Raw genomic sequence first — 20,601 nt, 5'->3', positions numbered from 1 at the left:
TAAATATATAATTAATTAATTTTTAAAAATTTAAAAAAAGAAAAAGTTTAACTTAATTAGGTTATTTTAAGCACTTTCCCATTATTCAAATGATCAGTGAACTGATGAAATGTCAGTTCTTTATTAAAGGTCTTCTAGCAGGATTCCTCTGTTGCAAGACTTGTTCAACATCATTCCTATATATTTGGCAGGGATCAGCATACTAAGTTGAATAGTCGAGACACACTATGGCCTGCAAACCTAAAATATTCACTGTTACTTAAAAACAAAAAAGTTTGCTGACCCTACTTCATGCTTTCATGAACATATGTGAGATATTTATAACATTTCTTTTTTTTTTTTTAAGATTATTTATTTCTCTCCCCTCCCACCCCCACCCCAGTTGTCTCTTCTCTGTGTCTATTTTGCTGCGTCTTCTTTGTCCGCTTCTGTTGTTGTCAGCAGCACAGGAATCTGTTTTTCTTTTTGTTGCATCATCTTGTGTCAGCTCTCCATGTGTGCAGCACCATTCCTGGGCAGACTACACTTTCTTTCGCACTAGGTGGCTCTCCTTACGGGGTGCACTTCTTGCATGTGGGGCTCCCCTACACAGGGGACACCCCTGTGTGGCAGGGCACTCCTTGCGCGCATCAGTACTGCACATGGGCCAGCTCCACACGGGTCAAGGAGGCCCAGGATTTGAACCGCGCACCTCCCATGTGGTAGACGGACGCCCTAACCACTGGGCCAAGTCCGCCGCCTATAACATTTCTTTTCTGCCATACCAGACTGTAATCTGTGAGTCCTAAGATTGTCAGATTTATCCTTCTCTTGTTTGTAACATCTAACCATAGGGCTGTATATTTTATTAAATAAACCCAGGTATGGTGTTTCTTTTTTTTTTTTTTTTAATTCCTCCCTGCAGCTTGCATTCTGTCTGCTCTCTGTGTCCATTCGCTGTGTGTGTGTTTGTATATTTATTTTTATTTCTTTCCCCCACTTGTGGCTTGCTTGTTGTTTTTGCTCACTGCGTCCATTCCCTGCACGTTTGCCTGTGTTTGTTTTTTACTTTTTATTGCGTCACCTTGCTGAGTCGGCTCTTCGCGGTGTGTGGGCGAGCCTGCCTTCACAAAGATGCCCTGGGACGCAAACCCACAGGGCCTCTCATATGGTAGACGGGAGCCCAACTGATTGAGCTGCAGCCACTTCCCTGTGTTTAATTTTTAACAAAATTACCTGAAAAATATAAAAATACATCTTAAATGTTTTGATAATATAGACTGGCCCGGAAGACTTTGGGAAGGTTCTGCTACATTCATATCTTTATATTTTTAGAATAGTCTCACCCAGTTAACTGTTCCTTGGTGGAAAAGGTTTTCTAATTTTTTAACCCATTTACTTTGGAACAACTTGTGACAAGCATGGAGGCCTCCCCATAACTGAGGTGCACTCCTTAACATCTAATACCTTTTCATACCAGTCCCAGATCTCTTTGCCAATTTTGTGTCTATATTTTTATATTTCCCAATAGATACACTTTTTAAAAAAGGATTTGTTTTATTTATTTATTCCCTCCCCCCACCCTCATTGTTTGTGCTCAGCGTCTGCGCTCTCTCTCTTGTTTGTTGTGTGTTCTCTGTGTCTGTTTATCTTCTTTTTAGGAGGCACTGGGAACTGAACCCAGAACTTCCCATGTGGGAGTGAGGTGGCCTGATTGCTTGAGCCACATCTGTGCCGTGCTTGTTGTCTCCTTATTGTGTCATCTCATTGCATCAGCTCGCTGCACCAGCCCATCACATCAGCTCACTGTCTTGCTCATCTTCTTTAGGAGGCACTGAGAACTGAACCTGGTACCTCCCATGTGGTAGACAGGCACCCAACTGCTTGAGCCACATCCACTTCCCAGTAGATATTCTTTTAAAACACATTCCAGCGGGGTGGGGAGGTATGTAGGGACCTCATAGTTTTTAGTGTAACATTAAAAATAAAAATAAATAAATAAATAAAACACACACAAATTGTAGGAACAGGAGGAAGAAGTTTAAATTGTTTCTGCTTAATTATTCTTTTCCTCATTTTTTAACCAACCCTTCTATATACATCTCCCTGCCTGCAGCTTAGTCAAAGTAGTTAGTAGCTTTTTTGTTCCACCAGGAGAGATGTTCATGCAAATGTGGAACAGAGGTTTGTTTTGTTTTGTTTTGTTATGTTTTTGTTTCCAAGTGGTTTGGCCATAGAGGCCCTTAGAATAAAGAATCAGGTAACTTTTTTTTTCTTTCTTCATTACAGGATATATTTTGGGGAAGTTCAGCTGAATGGCTTGGGAGAAGGTATGAATCAAGGTTGAAAAAACATTTGTAGTGGTAAGAGCTCTCCTGACCTCAGAGATGAGCTTAGTTGCTACCTGTTATAATATGTAGTTTGTAATCTTGATATGTATATACAAAAAAGGAAAAGACAAGGTAGGTAAGTCATCTAAGGAGCTGCCAGAGATAACCAAATAGTTTTCCTAAAAGTTCTTTTTTGTACAACTGCCTACTTTACTTATTTTATATAATTGGCTGCTAATTTCCTATGAGCACCAACAATTTTGAAAAATTGGAAACAAAACCAAGAAAATCAGAAAAACTTTGTTGAAAGTGTTATCTGCAAGGCCCAGACTCTTCCTATATTTAGTTCTGGGGTGGCAGCATGAGAGGGAGTGTGACCACATCATAAATTGAGGTGTTTGTCTGATAGATTCTGAGTGCCCCATCTCTGTCTCCTTGGGCATGTGGCACATCAGGGCAGAGTTCGTTATTCATTATGCCTCTTTGAAAGTAGTTTCATCGAGAAATAGAATACTGCCAATATTGGGGTCAATAAAGAATGAACTGAGAGAAAAAAATACTATGTAGATGGAGAGAGAGAAGAACTTGAGGCTGCTATACTCAAAGTCGTAGGTGGGTAATGCCAGAGATTGGAGAGTATGCTGAATGATTCAGGGAAAGGCAGACTGGAGGCAGGGTCACTGTTCTCTCAGGGAAAAAATTATAATTGATTTCTTCTTCTAGGCTTCCAAACAGTTCGTGTTGGGACAGTGGGCACCCCTGTGGGAACCATCACTCTTTCTTGTGCTTACAGAATAAATTTAGCATTCATGTCCACCAGGTAAGGAATCTCCTTGCAATCCAAAAGACCTCTTCCAAAGACGGTAAAGTTTTTTTCCCCCAAAATCCAAGTCTAAGTCTACATTTCACCTTTGCTATTGGTTAAATCAATTTTAGAAGGATAAAAATAAAGAGAGAGAGCATAGTTGCCAGATTAGAAAATGTGAGTGTCCCAGAGCCAATTTGTCCAGAAAGTAGAGTTAATGGTTTATGTTTCGGGGTGTAGTAGTTAAGGCTCTGATAGCGCCTAACAAAGGATATAAAATGAAGGGCCCTTGAGGACTTGAGGGGAACGACTGGAAAGACATTCTAACAAATACCTGTAATCTGCTTATTGCATTGCAGGCAATTTGAGAGGACCCCACCTATCATGGGGATTATCATTGATCACTTTGTGGATCGTCCCTATCCCAGTTCCTCGCCCATGCACCCCTGCAATTACAGGTGAGGACTATGAGAGATGCTCTCCCAAACTACAGCTTGGCAAAAGCATCCACCTTGCATGGGCAAATAGAGCACTTTTATCAGACTCACAGGTGGGCAGAGGGCACTGATGGAGACCCCTTGTGGAGAGAAATGGAGTGGCTACCTTCCCTTGTAGCTACTATTTGTTAGGTGCTTCAAGACTTGGGATATAAAGAATGTCTCAGAAAATTCTTAGACATTGTATTAATTTCCTAGGGCTGCTATAACAAAGTACCAAACAGGTGGCTTAAAACAACAGAAATTTATTGTCTCATGATTCTGAAGGCTAGAACTCCAAAATCAAAGTGTCAGACAGACGATACTCCTTCTGAAAACCTATAGGGGAGAATCTTTCCTTGCCTCCTGTAGCTTCTGGTATTTGCTGCCAATCTTAGGTATTCCTTGACTTGGTGCTACAGCACTTCAGTCTCTGCCCCAGGTGTCACATGACCTTCTCCTCCATGTCTGTGTCTCTTGTACCCTTCTTTTCTTTTCTTTTTTTAAAATATCCAAACTATAACTTTATTTTTGTTTGTTTTCTTGATTTTATTTTATTTTTTTCTTGTATCCTTCTTATAAGTCATATACATCAATCCTAATCATATTGGATTAAGGGCTACCCTCCTCTGGTTTGACCTCATTTTAATTAATTGCACCTGCAATGACCCTGTTTCCAAATAAGGTCACGTTCACAGGTACCAGGCGTTAAGACGTCAACACATCTTTTTGGGGGACACAATTCAACCTATAACAGATATTTTAGATCTTGAAATAGTATTTGTCTATTCCCAGGAGCCAGGTTACTTAGGGGTTATGGGAATGGCAGTAATTTGTGAAATGTCTTTGGCAAATGAAATGTTTTTCAGGTTGCCATCTGGTACATTTTAGTTATACATCAGAATAAAATATCTCCAGGTCTATATCCCACAAAACAGTTCTCTGGAAGTTGAATTAGTTGTGTATTAGGAAGGGCACTGCCATTGTGTGATAGACTTCTAAAGTTGCATAGGTTTGTCTTTAGGCTTTAGACTTTTGTTTCATTGAGTGTCTGTTACTGAGTTCTTGGAAAACCTGGGTGTGGCCTCAAAACTAACTAGGTTTAAGATAACTCTCTCTCAGATCATAGGTTAGATAAGACACAAACAAATGCCTAGATACTGCTCTCCTAGAAATGTCTTGAAATGGCTCAACATGCCTCTCTTGCTGCTATGAACTCTGCAAGGAGGTATTTTCAGTTCTCTGTTTTTGACTTTTCCGTTTTGGCATAGATTCTCTTACCCTCAAATGCCTGAAACAACTCTTATCACAACCTCTATCCCTATCTAACCTCCCTTTGTGTCCTTTCTGACATTGCCATCACCATAAAACTCACTATTTCTTTTCTCTCACTATAGAACTGCTGGTGAGGACACTGGAGTAACATATCCATCTGTGGAAGACTCTCAGGAAGTGTGTACCACCTCTTTTTCCACATCCCCTCCATCCCAGGTAGGAGGAAACAGGTTCTGGGGTGGTGGTAGTTATTTTGTACATAAATGGGCCCAATGAAATGGTGTCAGAATTTGAGTACACTACTTTATAGTGGTGCTGGTGAGTGTGTTGAAGGGGTTATGTGTGTGGGGGGGGCAGTTTCCAGTATGCAGTGTTTCTAGTCTGTAACCATTCTTAACCTACAGGATTACATGTAACCTTTACCTTATTTCTAAGGAATCTTAAGATTCCTTGGAAAATTAGTCACAGATTTCTAAGTGCATTCTGACACTAGGTAGGTACTCTAACCTTCACCTATTAATTGAGTATCTTCTGCCCTTTTGAAGTAGGAAATTTGATTCCTAATAATGGAAGCGACCCAAAAAGAGCCAATGGCTATTTAGCATAATATGCCAGTAAAAAGTCAGTAGTATCTTTTTTCTTAATAGTTGACTCCAGATTTCTACCTATTTGTACTCTCTATCTGAACATTTTTACTCATTAACGTGATTCAATCTTCAGTTTCAAACCTAGTTTTAGTAAAATACAGGCTCCAGTGTTCTCAGTTTCCCAAGCTTCTTTATGGTCTTGCTGCATAAGGCAGATGGTGCTGAGACTGCTTTGTATAAGAAGTCATTTTTGATAGCTGACTGAATTTTAGGGCACATTACCTTTCTAAGTCATTCATCTTCTGCCTCATTGCATCCAGACCCCTGCCCTACCTGCCCATCATCTCCAATATTCCTTCCTCTTTGGTTTTCACATTAGATAGTTTCTTCTAGGTTCCACTTTCCTTTAAACTAAGTAAGTAAGTTCCACTTTCCTTTAAACTAACTAAAGATTATCCCTTTCACCATCTTATTTTGGGGACCCAACAAATTAATAAGCTAGTCATAAGGGTTTTTTTCCTAATGTTTTGTTGCTTTTTTTTCTATCTGGTTGCGTCATTGTCTTTTTGGTGCATTGCTTCGCCACGTGTGGGCCTGTGCCTCTCCGCGAAGCATGGGGACCTGCACTTCGCTGTGCAAGTCTGGGACACCTTTTTACTTTTTTTCTTTACCAGGAGGTCCTGGGGTTCAGACCCCGGTGCTCCATATGGTAAACGGGAGCTCAGTTGCTTGAGCCACAGCCACTTCCCAGCATAATGTTTATTTGTTTTTTATTCTTTTTTAAATTTTTTATTTCATTTTATATTTTATTCTTTTTTTTCCCTAATTTTTTTAAATTAAGAAAACTTAAAAATTTTTTTTTCCCCATCCTGGGTTGTTTAGGAGACATAGAATTAAAATTATGGTTCTACTCAATTTCAAAAGCAGGAATTAATCACATGATTAATTTTGTGAATGACATTGCAACATCCTCAGATCATTGTTACTTCTATTGTCCTGGTTGGTACAGGGTTATAGAAGTCATTGTTCTGAAGTTGGGTTTTGGGAAGTTGGGAAGGGTGTTTTTTGCCTCCTCCCTATAATGCATCATTGCTGAAAAGAAGGGGGAGCCTCTGGTATGCTTATTGGCATAGAACAGTACTGACCAAAACAAGACAAAACCCACTTTCTTACTCGTGCACATTAATGAGAATAGGTTATTTTTCAGGTAATCAAAATTGGATAGGTCAAATTTAAAGTTCACTAAAAGGTTTATTTTGTTTTACAAGTGATATTCGTAAATTATTTAAATAAAGTTGTAACTTCAAAGATATGAGAGATGGGGAAGCTGTACCTTAATAAATCAGTTTGCTTCTCTCTCTGATATAGTAGAAATACGACCCCAAAAGTAAATTGCAAAGTTAAGTAATAGACCTGATGTTTACATGAAAGTTTGTTGGCCCATGTAAGGAGAACAGATCTTCCTCATGATGTTGTTGCCTGTGGTGTCTTATCACAGTTTAAAACCAGATCGTGCCAAGATCTTATCAATACTTCACACCCCATGGGTGAGCCCTCTAAATGGCATTGCTCCCTGAGTACTTCTGATCATGGCTGGTGCAAGGTTCTCATCATTTTGAACCATGATGGTAGTAAGAGAGAGAGATAATGCTTTGCCCTTCATTTAACTAATTGCCAGGTCCCTTTCAGCCAGGTCTTCTCATTCCTGTTAATATTGAAATAGTTAATTCCTTGGCTTAATCCAGGGACCTACGTAATTGCTCAATTCAGCAACTTTTCTTTGAGATATTATTAGAGTCCAGTAAATGCAGTTAATGTGATGTTATTTGTTTTGCCAACAAAATAAGATTCATTGGATCGTTGTGTCATTTGGGCACAGAGCTGTGTCAAGAAATAGTGTGACTGTGAATCTACTTCTGTTACCTAAGGTTCTGCATACCCTCATTTCTAAACTTTAATTAGCTAATTGAAATTTAAAGATGGAATAGCAAGACCCGGAATAATTTTCATGCCTGTTATTAGCTTTGAAATATAAGGGTTTTGAAAGTGCCCCAGTTGCTTTTACGCTATCAGGTTCTCTCACACCTATAGGAACACACGCAGAGACACACCTACTCACCCACTCACTTTCCCTGAGATGATGTGTATCTGCGTTATTTAAACTTCCAGCCAGCAACTGTCAACTATTAAACCTGTCTCCACAGATTCTTTTTCCCCAAAAAAATGGCTTTCAGTCTAACATTATAACCTCAGCATCCTCATTCATCTTCAGCACACTCTGAGGCCTTCCCTATTGGAAGCTGTTCCCTAACTTCCTCCCACCCTTTTTTGACTGACAGACTAATGCCTGGTTCAGGTTTCTCTGTTTTGCCAAGTAATACCAGCTTGACTCAGCATTGTTTCCAACCTACTCGTCAGGGAGACTGGCATGCAGTGGAGCATTCTCAGATAAGCATCATATCTGTAGCCCTTTCCAAGTTGTCCTTTTGGGAAAACATACATGCAACTTTCTCCCTGCTCCACTCCTGAGGTACCATCAACCATTTCAGCTTCTATTACTACTGCTCTCCCAGAGTTTTTTCACTTCTTTCTCAAGTCCCTCTTGTTTTCTTTTTTCTTCTTGTTTCTCCTGTCTCTATGTATATCTGTGCATAGTGTGTGTTTACTGTCACAAAGGCACATTTTCAGACCCCTACTCCTGTGGTGACGGACACCCTGAGGGTTCCCATGGCAGGACTGGCCTTTTCCCATCAAGTGAGTCCATAATGGGAAGAAGGGGTTATTATCAGTTGGCATCTTTTTATTTAAAAATTGTAAATAGAGTAAAATATGGAGGGTATAGTTATCTGAATGTCACCAAGTGTGGTGTGGGATTATTTTGAGGCTTGGTATTTGATTTAACAGGACACGACCAAAGCACAGTACCCCAAAATAGGATTTTCATCTGCCCCTCCTCCTTCCATTGATGTGAAAAATACATGGAGTTATTTATATCTTATTTCCAAATAAACAAGCCAAAGACTGGTATTCTTTCTTTTTAAAAAATAAATAGGAACCTTCCCATACTCAGGAGTAATGAAGAGTGTGATTAGAGAAAGCTTCTATTTCAAAGGCACTTCAAGGACAAAGGAGAAAATAGATTGCCTTTGGAAAAACTGATTACTTTGGCTCTAATTTCTGCCCAGGCTTGTGCTTCACAGATCTGCTGGACTTGAAACTAAAGTGGATAGCTTAGTCCCTGGGAAATAGGTCAGCAAGGAACTTATACACAGCCTTTGGGAGGCTCCAGAGCTGGGAATCCCAATGTCGGTACAAACTAGTCTTTGTGTTTTCTTGTCTAAAAAGTTAATGGCCTGGTTTATCTTTAACCCTTACATCAGGCCCCCTTGAACCGTGGGGGTGCTTGCTGGGATCTATCCCTTATCTCTCTATTGATCTTAATCATTAGTTACACTCCAGGATTGTCTATTTTTTCTTCTTTCTTTCCTCTGCCCTTCTGTTTTTCTCTTGCTTAGCTCTCCAGCTCTCGCCTTTCCTATCCACCTGCTGCCCTGGGCATTGGATCAGCTGACCTGGCTTATCCAGTAGTGTTTGCTGCTGGCTTAAATGCTACACAGCCTCACCAGGTATCTTTAAAGATGGGGAGGACCTTGGGGTTTCAAGTGCTACCTTCCCTGCCCTGAGGCAATTAGAATACTCTTAAGACCACAGTATTCTAAGGGTCCTGAAGCAAAGCTTTTTAGTAACTTTGGAGGATAAAATGACTTGCTGTGATAGAAAGAGACCTCTTAAACTTTAGAAAGGAAAGAAGACTCTCCCAGGCATTTTTTCCCTCTCTTTCCTTTTCTCTCTATAGTTATTACCATGTATGCCTTCCATTAACTGAGTCCAAGAGAGGATACAGATTCAGAGTTTCCAGCCCACTTGGTGGCAGGCACCATTGGTGATAGAAAAGCTTGAAAGCAGATACCATCATGATAGGATGTGAGGGTGCCTTCCTGCCTGACACTGTCATGATTCACTATATCTTTTCATTTTTCACCAAAGCTAATGGTTCCCGGGAAAGAAGGTGGGGTACCCCTTGCTCCCAATCAGCCTGCCCACGGCACCCAGGCTGACCAGGAGAGATTGGCAACCTACACCCCTTCAGACGGGGCCCACTGTGCTGCTACCCCTTCTAGCAGGTGAGTTCACATCTTGGTCCTGCCCATGCTCAGCCTGGCATGGGTCTATCCTCCCTGGACACACATGTGCTTATTTGGTGTCAGTAAAGATTTGCTTACAGCATTGGCTCTGGTTTTGCCTCTGTGCCTAAAATGGAATGAAGTTCCCAAATAAAATCTTATATTAAATTTCAATTCCCGAGTCTTGTCAGGAGTCACCCTAGTCAGGGAAGTTGGGATCCAAGATGAGGTGGTGTTGCCAGACTCAGAAACCTAGGCATCTGCTGGTGCATAAGAAAACTGGCCCAGGGCTTGGCTCCTAAAAGGAAATAACAGGGGCTTGCTTTTTTTTTCTCTCTCTCTCCCCTTCCCTTCCCCAGTTATCTGCTCTCTGTGTCCATTTGCTATGTGTTCTTCTGTGACCTTTTCTATCCTTATCAGTGGCACTGGGAATCTGTGTTTCTGTTTGTTGCATCATCTTGTCGTGTCAGCTCTTCGTGTGTGTGGCGCTATTCTTGGGCAGGCTGCACTTTCTTTCGCGTTGGGCAGCTCTCCTTATGGGAAGCACTCTTTTGCACATGGGGCTCCCCTCCACGGGGGACACCCCTGCATGGCACAACATTCAGGGGACACCCCTGCGTGGCACGGCACTCCTTGCGCGCATCAGCACTGCACATGGGCCAGCTCCACATGGGTCAAGGAGTCCCGGGGTTTGAACCTTGGACCTCCCGTGTGGTAGGCAGACACCCTATCCATTGGGCCAAGTCCACTTCCCGGGCTTGCTTCTTGTCACTCTTATCCATCGAAAGGGTTTTCAGGTGTTTTTCTATTACTCCAAGATTTATTCATTTGGAGTCAGTCCTCATTGTTTCCTGAGGACTTAAGCAAGATGTTTTACCATAACCCTGAAGTCTGGGGTCACAGTATATCTGTGGTTATAGTTGAGATTGATTTTTTTTTTTCATTCTTTTTAAGTCCCCATGGAGAGCCTTTGGAAATGGCTATTTTTCCAAATTAAAAATAGGTTATTTTTTAATATTTGTCTTTTCTGATTACAGAAGTAAAATTCAAAATACAAAGACATTAATTAGGGAGAAAGTGAACATTCTTATAATCCCACCTTTCAAAAATCACCACTGTTGCCTTCTTTTAAAAGATGAGAGGATCTCAGAAGGGTTAAATAATTTGCCTTAAGATCAGATAGCTCACAGAGTGGCAGAGCTAGGTCTCAAGCTGAGATCCTTGGACTCCATAGCCCATGCCCTTTTCTTTCCATTACACTCATTGTTCTCCCTTGGGAAGCTGAAGGCTGTCTTGACCTGCATAGCCTGCCTGGAGTGGGAAAGCCCCAGAGAGATTAAATTTGCATTGCACCATCATCTCCTAAATCAACTTTCTGATAATAGAAATTCCTGGGGTTTTTTTGTTTTGTTTTGTTTTGTTTAATTCCCATGGTGGAGTGGTGGTGGAAGAAGAATTTTGGGGAAAATTTTTTATTCCATTCTTTAGGAGAAATGATTTCTTTCTTCCATATCTTCTTAAGCATTCATCATCTCTCCTTCCCTCTGTTAGGTATCAGTGTAAGAGTCATTAGTCATTTTATACTCTCGTTTTCTGAGCCTTGAGTACTGGGCCATGTCCAGGAGTAGCTAAAGACAGAAAACCTTCTGTAGGGGATTCTTAAATGCAGGTCATAAGAGCTCTCAGGCCTTTCTTCACTACTGGTCCTCCCTGCTGGCTCAAGTCCAGAAGCCATGTTGACTGGCCAGTCCTCCCCAACTTGTGTGATCCTTGTTTTTAGACAGAGGATCTTTCCTATTCCAGGCCATTAGCAAGGCTGTGACTGCTGGTCTGGCCGGCCCTGATATGAGCCACTGTATTAGTCAGCCAAAAGGATGATGATGCAAAATACCAGAAATTGGTTGTTTTTTATAAAGGGTGCTTATTTGGGGTAGGAGCTTACAGATACCAGGCCAATAAGCATAAGTTACTTCCCTCACCAAGTCTATTTTCATATATTGGAGCAAGATGGCTGCTGACATCTGTGAGGGTTCAGGCTTCCTGGGTTCCTCCCTTCCAGGGTCTTGCTTCTCTCTGAGTTCAAGGTTCCTTTCTTTCAAGGGCTTGCTGCTTCCTGGGCTTAGTGTTCCTCTCTTCCTGCACTTGGCTTCTCTTTCCTCTGTGATCTTACTTCCCGGGGCTCCAGCTTAATCTTCAGCATCAAATTCCAACATTAAAACTCCAACATCAGGAAGCGGATTTGGCTCAATGGATAGAGCATCTGCCTACCACACGGGAGGTCCAGGGTTCAAACCCAGGGCCTCCTGGCCCGTGTGATGAGCTGGCCCATGCGCAGTGCTGATGCATGCAAGGAGTGCCATGTCACGCAGGGGTGTCCCCCATGTAGGGGAGCCCCACGCACAAGGAGCGTGCCCCATAAGGAGAGCCACCCCAGTGCGATAAAAGTGCAGCCTGCCCAGGAGTGGCGCTGCACACACTGAGAGCTGACGCAGTAAGATGATGCAACAAAAAGAAACACAGATTCCTGGACAAGTATAAGTGGACACAGAAGAACACACAGCAAATGGACACAGAGAGCAGACGACTGGGGGCGGGGCAGGGAAGGGGGAAAGAAATGAAAAAAAAATCTAAAAAAAAAACACAAAAAAACTCCGGGAAGCAGACTTAGCCCAGTGGTTAGGGCGTCTGTCTACCACGTGGGAGGTCCGCGGTTCAAGCCCCGGGCCTCCCTGACCAGTGTGGAGCTGACCCATGTGCAGTGCTGATGCGCACAAGGAGTGCCGTGCCACACAGGGGTGTCCCCCACGTAGGGGAGCCCCACGCACAAGGAGTGCTCCCGGTAAGGAGAGCCACCCAGCGCAAAAGAAAGTGCAGCCTGCCTAGGAGTGGCGCCACACACACGGAGGAGGAGGAGGGCTGACACAAGATGACGCAACCAAAAGAAACACAGATTCCCATGCTGCTGATAACAACAGAAGAGGACAAAGAAGAAGACGCAACAAATGGACACAGAGAACAAATAACCGGGGGGAGGGGAGAGAAATAAATAAATAAATCTTAAAAAAAAAAAAAAACCTCCAGCATCAAAAGCTGCAACTCTGTCCTTTCCCATGCTTTTTATCTGTCAGTCCCCATCCACCAAGACTCAATGCCCTACTGACATAGCCCAAGGGGTGGGGACTTGATACCCTAATGACATGGCCCAATCAAAGCCCTAATCATAATTCAGTCACACCCAGTAATAGACCAGATTACAAACATAATCCAGTATCTAGTTTTGGAATTCATAACCATATCAAGCCTCTATAGCCCAATTTTTGCCACCTAGAGCCCCCCCATCATCCAGGACTCAGTGTCATTGTGAAGGGCTGGGGAAAGAGGGAGTGGGTGTGGCCAAATGAACGTGTTATTCAAAGACCTCTTGGGGATGATGGGATGGATATGCTATAGAGCACAGAGACCCTCAGCCTGGACAAATTTTCAAGAGCAGAGAGATCCCTGGATGTCTTTAAGGAGTCAAATTTAGGATTCTTGACTTTGAATAATGTCAATGTCCCTTGTAAGGCAAGGCTTAAATTTTACAAGTCCTGGAAACCATATGGTCTTACAGTATTTTTAGATAACAAAGAAGAAGAAGAAAAGAAAAACTCTTGGGACTGACCATATAAGAGATTAATATTAAAATTATAGTTGTTTATGGGAGCTGCTTGCCATTATGTGTAATTGCCATATGCATGGTAACTGATGTTTATCATTGGCATTTCAGGTTAAATTTTATATAAGCTTTACACAGTTATAACACTAAGCTCCCTTCACATGTGCATAAGTTTTAGTTCCAACAGATACAGTCCTCTGCTGTCAGCTCTCAGAAGGCAAGCTGACAGACCTCAGATTGCCATCTCCCATGTGGGCGGACCAAAGAGGGCCAAATCCTGCCCTGGGATGCAGCCCCACAGGTGGTGGGTTTATAGGGAACCAAGTAGTCACTGTTGTGCTTTGACAGTGAGTACCAATTTTACCTTTCTTCTGTAGTGAGTATACTGAAACCGTATCAAACAGCAGCGAGGGACAAGCCTCCCCCCACGATGTCTTGGAGACCGTCTTTGTCCGGAAAGTGGGGGCTTTTGTCAACAAACCCATCAACCAGGTGATTCTTCTGCTATTGCTATGTGTGAGAATTTCTAAGGCCTCAGAGTGAGGCCCTATAGACAGGGTTCTTAACCTGGGATCTGTGAAACTGCTAAGATTGTATGTAAAATTGTGTGTGTGGATGTGTGTAAATTTCTCTGTGTAGAGGATTAATAGCCTGTGACATTCTTCCAGAAAAAAGTTTAAAAACTATTGATCAATGATGTTTTAAATTGCTTAGAAAGAGAGAGACTAGACATTGTTTAATACAAAAACACTGTACTGTAAGGTCATTCTCTCAGGTTTACTTGAAACATGAAGTTTCTCCTCAGCTCTACCAGTGAAGCACAGTTGCTACTGAGTTACCGTGGTTCAAGCTTCCAAAGGCAAATTCCCAGAGCCCTGGAAGACTTAACCCCTGTTGATGCTGTGGGGGTGGGCTAGAGGGCAGGGAGGGAGGGGGCATTTGAAAAGCAGCATGATCAACCTAGGAGTACAAAGTTGCTGGAAACCTGGGGCTTCTGGCAGCCTGTAAGGGAAGCCAGCCCATAAGCTGGGAGAAGGGCGGCCTGAATGCTTTTCTCCTGTTTCTCTCCAGGTGACCCTGACCAGTTTGGACATCCCTTTTGCTATGTTTGCTCCCAAGAATTTGGAGCTAGAGGATGCTGATCCCATGGTGAGCCCACCATTGACTAATGGTTTCTGGTGAGATGTTGCCAGAATCACTAATCCTCCCCAGAACATCAGCTGCACTCCTTGGTTCTGGGATTAGTAGGCAGTGTTGGGTCCCTTACCAAATCCTCAGATTGTTAGCAGTAACTTACATTCAGTTCACAGAACTGGCCTCTAACTCTTCCTTATTTGGAAAACAGCTGAATCCTCCGGATTCCCCAGAGACTGAATCTCCACTCCAAGGCAGCCTGCACTCTAACAGCTCCAGCGGGGGCAGCAGTGGCAATGCTCACGATGACTTTGTCATGATCGACTTCGTAAGTTGCTCTCACCTTCCTTCACCCTCATAAGTTGCTCTCACCTTCCTTCACCCTTCGTTGCACCAGGAGAAACAAACCTGAAGCAGCCAAAGCACTTACCAACTTCTTCCAGAGTATTCCTAGAAACATGACTTCCTTCACAAGGATGAATGGGCTGATGCAGAGGAAGGATGGAACAGGTGTGGGGTCAGCTGTGGGGAACCTACTCAGGATATCTTGTTTGGGAAGACTTTTGGAGGCCCGTGAGCCATAGGCATTTTGTGTCCTGTCTGGCTGAAATTCTTAATGGAATTCAGCTCTAAATAGGGATTTTCCAGTAGCATCCGGTTTGGTCGTACTCATGCGGAATGGATAGCCCTTTGCTAAGGAAAGGCATTTGAAGGAAGGGGATGTAAGCTAAGCCCTGGGAGAGGAATGTTGTCAGGGTTTAGAGAGAAAGGTGTAAAGATTTCCCTCCCTAAGATAAGCCTGGAGGAACCTTCTCCTTGATAATTTCTAGAAGGATAAAACTTGTTCATAGCTTATCTTCCCCTGGATTTTCCTCCATGGCCTAAGGCAATAGGCTAAACTGGGTCTCTCTTATTTTTAAAGAAACCAGCTTTTTCTAAAGACGACATTCTTCCGATGGACTTGGGGACCTTCTATCGTGAATTTCAGAACCCCCCTCAGCTGAGCAGCCTCTCCATTGACATTGGAGCACAGTCCATGGCTGAGGACTTGGTATGGAAACTCTTCCTCCAATGGACCTCATCCTCTGACCTTCCATCCCCTTCTGATGGTCACGCCTCCTCCACAGCCTAGCAATTTTTTCCTGTTAGCCACATGCCCCTGTCTTCCTGTAACAAGAGATACCTTTTTAGCCATTATCTTTTTCTCACATTTGAGATTTGCATTGTGCCTGGCAGTCATTATCTTGAATTTGCTTGCATTCAGTTCCTCCTTTCCTCTGCACATTCTCAGTGTTACTTAGACACACTCCTGATTTCTGAGCCTTTTATCTTCCCCTTGCTGATACCACTAAGCCAAGCTATTCCAACAGCTCCTCACATTCACGTGATTAGTCTTGCCAGACAGATGCCAATGGCTCAGGGCAGAAAAGAATGTAAAGTCCTGAGTATTAGCAGTCCCATCCTTTCTGTGATAGCGCTTCTCATGTTTAGCCAGATGTCCTGATGCTAACCGTAATTACCACATCCCTGTTGAGGGTATTTCTTATTTCCTGCCTCTGAAGGGGCAGAAGAGCTGCAAACCCCAGGGTGCCTTACGCCACCAAATGTCAAGGCCACTAAGTACTTTATGGGAATCCTCGACATGCCTAAGAGGAGGTAGGTTTTCTTACTTTCACCAGTTAATACATGAGGAACTATGGTTAAATAACTTGCCCAAGGTCCATAGAATCAGACAGAAGAAGGCTTTGGTCCCAGAGAGTCTGGCCCTTGAATTGAGGCTTTTAACCACTAACTCACCTGCCACTCATTTGAATTGCACTTGGAAGGTAGTGGGGTCTGAACACCCTCAAAATAGTGCCACAACCAGTGTGCTAACTGGTTACTGGGGCCTCCCTCCTACCTCAGGCAACTGCACCCAAACCAAAATTGGCTGTCACATATGTATGGGCCATTTTCCAAGTTCTGAGGAAGGAGAGCCTCCAACCTGTTCCAAGGACCTTGCGCCCATGTTTAAGCCTCACTTCCAGTAATGGTTAAACTCTTCAGATGTAATTTATGTTTGTTTATTCCTCAGTGGAAACAGACCACCTTATCAGGATCTATCTTTTCTTGATAACTGATACTTGAAAAATATTATTAATGGGCTGCCTTAGCTCAGTAGTAAACAATCCAGTGTCTTAAACTTACTCTGCAGTTCTGTTTTCTATGCTTCTCTCCTTTTTAAAGTCATTTTCCAACTGCTCTAACCCACCCTCTTCCCAGCTTGTTTAAAGCTACAGATTCCCAGGCCTTATCACAGACCTGCTGAGTCAGAATCTCTTGGGAGTGTTCACTTGCCATGTTCACTTGACCCCAGGGGATTCTGATTCACAGCAAAGTGTGTGAAGAAAACTTTCACAATCTTTCTTTAATATGTAGAGCTCTTAGCTTGCCCTTTAATTCTAGTGTCAGTCTAATCTGTGCCAAGGATGTTGTGTGTTTAATTTCAAGCCCATCCTGATATGGGCTTGTTCCTTTTCTTTCTCATCTAGTGTGTGGCTCACTTGGATTCCCTAGGCTGTTCTTCCAGCTGCCACAAAACAGTGGTGGACATAACCTCACTGTCCCAGGGCCTACTCAACTACCCTGCATTCTCCCTTCTTTCCCAGCCCAGCATTGCTGAGCTGATTTTGTGTCTCACTCCCTTTCTCAGCTCTGGGTGACTGGGCTGGCTGCCTCTTCAAGGCCCTACATGATAAGCAGCTTTTCTCTTTCCTTCCGGTACAGGACTCATTACCAGAGAAGCTGGCTGTGCACGAGAAGAATGTCAGAGAATTTGATGCCTTTGTAGAAACCCTGCAGTAAAAGTTGGTGTCCTTGAGTACCAGCAGCATCCCCTTTTTTGTGGTCCCAGGAGACATCCTCCCATTCATCAGCAGCTCCCATCCCTATCCTGCTACAAGCCAGGTGGAGGGGAGGATGGTTTCCCCCTTGGGGGACCCAGAAGTCCCTGCTCATGCATCTCCTGGAGATTCCATGGCAGCAGTCAAGTCCAGTAGTAGCATTTGAGAGGCCTCACCCTCTGGCTGTGGAGATGGAAAAACACTTTGTAACCAAAGGACCCTCAGCAGGACCATCTGCTTACACCGACTGAAAATGCTTCACAACGGCCATTGTCCCATTCCGCCTGCTGCCCCCGTGCCCGAGGTCTGCCCTGCAGCTGGTCACTTGCTTGCTATTACCATCATCCATTTGACATTCCTGCTGGTGGCCCAGAGACTGGTGTGGAGTCAGAAAGAGGAAGGAAACGGTGCCAGGAAGAAGGAAAGAGTCCTTTAGGCTCTGTGTTGTTGCCTTCAGTTTCTGGTGTCTTCTTCCTCTTTCTCTCCCTGTCTCTTTCCCTCTCTCAGCCCCCCTGTGCCGGTACTTAGCAATATGACAGGCCTCCCTGCCCATGATGAGAACTTGAAAACCAGTCATCCCCATACCCTTCACTGAAGATTATACCAGCCCATCCTGTACCAGAGGGCCTGAGCAGCCCTGGAGGCTCCTTGTACTTAGTTCCTCAGCCATATGGGAAATGAAAACAGAAATCTGTCTCTCTAGGATTCTGCCATGGGAGTCATAGCAAAGGTTCTTCTCTTTTCCTCTCCTCTTCTTCCCCTCCTCCCCCATGCTGCTCCTCAGTTATAGAATACAGTGAATATTTATTACTTTCAGAGAAATCATATTTTCTAGAGAAGCTATGTTTGAACTTAGATTTTTCACTTAAGGAAGGTGGAGGGCCTCTCTCTGGGGCAGGGGCCTCCTTTTGTGGAGGTTCCTCAGAATCCAGATTGCTGCTTTGAGGATCCTTCTTGCCATAATACACAAGGCAGATCCAAGAATAGGGCTGGCTGAGGGCAAAGTAACCTTCCAGAATTACCACATTTGAACTGACAACAGGCTTTACATATGTTGGACACCTACATATTCCTGGTGAGAGTCTTCACAGCTTCTACAGAGTGACTGACTCCGTTTTGGCAGCCCAGGATGTCTTGGGTACTAAATGTGATGACTCCCTAGAGCTGTGCTACATATAATGCCTGGAAGCAGGTGTGTGTCCCCACCCCCCCCCACCCCCCCCCCACCCCCACCCCCCCCCCCCACCCCGGCTTGGGGGAAGGCCCAGGGACTTCTGCTGCTGGTAAACTTGTTCCTCATCCTTGACGCCGGGTTGTGGATCTTTTCCTCCTTTTGCTTGGACCTGGCCCCCTACCTCCCTTTAACCCCAGGGCTTATTTACTACCCTGGGGTTTGCTAGTTAGATTGGTTCCTTTGTTGAGAAACCAAAGCTGGGCAGATGCTTGACTTAATCCTTCAGGTATTGTTATTTGAATAAGTCAAGAGCCTAGCCTCACTCATCTACCCTTTGTCCTCTCCCAGCCCAGGTGGTAGCCCTGACCAGGGAAAATTAGGCCTGCCCGATTGCTCCTGGCCCACTATTCGCTGGCAGCAGCTCTTCTTACATGGAGCAGTGACTCTCGAGTGCTTGTTCGTAAACTGCATGTGACAGTGTTCCTACCTACACAGCTGACTGACGTCTGAGGGCTGAGGTGGGCTCTAATGCTGTCTGGGCTTAGGCTGTGCCCTGCCCTGTGCATGCATTCTGCTGCCACAAAGAAATGTTCTTCCCAGCAGTGGTGGCCAGCTGGCCATCCTACCTTTGGGCTAAAGCACTTGTCTGTGGTAGCCACACCCATGGCCTGCTTGATTTATCCTCAAGGCCCCAGCACTGAGAAGGGCAAAGGTTGCTAAATTATTGATAGCACCTTGCTGTTATCTGGAACAGTCCTCTTTGTCTCCTATTGTTGGCCTCTGCTGGCAGCAGCCTTTTTCCAGGACCCCATCAGAGCTGGCCGTTGCCTCTCAACCATATACAATAAAAGGTATGAGCCCTCAACTGACTCCTGTAGCATCCCTGGAACAGGGCTGGGACCAGTCATTTGTCTTCAGGGCAGAGTCCCTTCTCCATCCTAGCTGTTTGGAAATACTGAATATTAAAATGTATTCAAGATTCCCAATAAACTTTTTTTCTGTACTTTATAGCCTCCTGTCCTGCAAGTTGTCTGAAAACCTAGCCCACTCCTCACTTCTCTGCAAATCTGTGTCACTGACAGCTACACGGAAAGGGAAGAGGGGTGCCATAGGAAGCACTAAAAGGCTTTGGAGACAGGCAGGGCTATTTTGTGTCGTCGGGCTCAGCCACTTACCAGCTTTGCAGCCTTGGGCTGGTGAGGAAATCTTTTAGAGCTTCAGGTTCTTACTTCAGGTTCTTGTACGTGACTATTCAGTGAGATTGTGTATATAGAATCTCCATAAAATGTCAGGCGTTCTTATCAGCGCTACATTCTCCCTACAGAACACACCTCATGCCCAACCTAGAAATGGCCTTCAGCTCAGACGGAAAGGCAACTGGTAGAGTTCTGCCATGCTTCCAGCAGAAGGTGCAGCAGGGAGTTTGGGGCTCCCCAAGCTGTCCGGGATCCGCTCACTGATCTAGTGTAAGGAGTTGTGGCTGAGCAAACCAGAGAAGAGTTGAGTGAAGTAACAGGAAGTCAAAGACTCGTGCAAGTTTGTTTTGCCGGTTTCAGCCAGGGCACTGGGGTGGTCTTGGTCTCCATGGAGACAGGAAAGCTGGAGGAGCTCTACAGGAATTATTTCTGTCTGGCCTCCTGAGGGCTTTTGCTATGTGCATCTCAGCCCTGGCAAAGCCAGCTACAGCGTCCTAGTCCGTGACCTGAGGTGGAAAGAGGGAGCTGAAGGTGGATCCAGGGTCAGGGAGCCAAATGAGGTACTTGAGGCAGAAGAGCTGAGCACCTGCTGTCTGGGTTGCCTCTCATAAGGCTGAAGCCAGGCTGCAGGACCAGAAAAAAAGGTGGGTTAGAAAACTAAATTCAGCCCAAACCTGGGGCTGAAGAGTAGGGCCAGCCTATTCATGCCAATAAGAGTACCTGGGAGCCCTTGTTTGTTAGTAAATGCTTGTGACCCTCTTCCCAGCTATAAGGCCAAGAGAGTCAGCTTAGAGCTGATCTCTGGCCATGAAGTTAGCCAAGACAGATTGCCCCAAGCCTTGGGTAAGAAATGGTAGAAAGATAGCCCTGGGATCCCCTCCTCTCCTTCAATTGAGGTCTCTCAAAAAGCAAAGTGTTCAGTTG

The 20,601-nt window shown here is 44.2% G+C and overlaps 1 protein-coding gene and 1 long non-coding RNA gene across 12 annotated transcripts in view; one reads left to right on the top strand and one right to left on the bottom strand.

Annotated features, from left to right (window-relative positions):
* Positions 1–19,484, top strand: part of ATG13 (autophagy related 13) — a 47,391-nt gene extending 27,907 nt beyond the window's left edge. For 4 of the 11 annotated variants that reach the window (XM_004457913.5, XM_004457914.5, XM_058306271.2 and 1 more), the window contains 12 exons: positions 2,269–2,309; positions 3,033–3,129; positions 3,474–3,572; positions 4,988–5,081; positions 8,108–8,206; positions 8,968–9,078; positions 9,500–9,636; positions 13,669–13,783; positions 14,363–14,440; positions 14,637–14,753; positions 15,348–15,476; positions 17,192–19,484. In XM_004457913.5, the coding sequence (XP_004457970.1) occupies positions 2,269–2,309; positions 3,033–3,129; positions 3,474–3,572; positions 4,988–5,081; positions 8,108–8,206; positions 8,968–9,078; positions 9,500–9,636; positions 13,669–13,783; positions 14,363–14,440; positions 14,637–14,753; positions 15,348–15,476; positions 17,192–17,269 (1,195 nt within the window). In that variant the 3' untranslated portion in view covers positions 17,270–19,484. The remainder of the gene's footprint in view (positions 1–2,268; positions 2,310–3,032; positions 3,130–3,473; positions 3,573–4,987; positions 5,082–8,107; positions 8,207–8,967; positions 9,079–9,499; positions 9,637–13,668; positions 13,784–14,362; positions 14,441–14,636; positions 14,754–15,347; positions 15,477–17,191) is intronic. The other 7 variants (XM_058306274.2, XM_004457915.5, XM_058306276.2 and 4 more) reach the window with 2 other exon arrangements.
* Positions 14,002–20,301, bottom strand: LOC139439817 (uncharacterized). The gene is made up of 2 exons (XR_011649910.1): positions 19,657–20,301; positions 14,002–17,490 (listed from the first exon to the last, which is right to left on the bottom strand). It is a non-coding gene; the product is annotated as an uncharacterized lncRNA (long non-coding RNA).
* Positions 20,302–20,601: the final 300 nt, after the last annotated feature.

The sequence above is a fragment of the Dasypus novemcinctus genome, chromosome 10 (genome assembly GCF_030445035.2).
Source record: "Dasypus novemcinctus isolate mDasNov1 chromosome 10, mDasNov1.1.hap2, whole genome shotgun sequence".
Classification (NCBI taxonomy): domain Eukaryota; kingdom Metazoa; phylum Chordata; class Mammalia; order Cingulata; family Dasypodidae; genus Dasypus; species Dasypus novemcinctus.
Note: the sequence above shows the minus strand (reverse complement) of the source record. Positions and strands in the feature narration are given on the sequence as shown.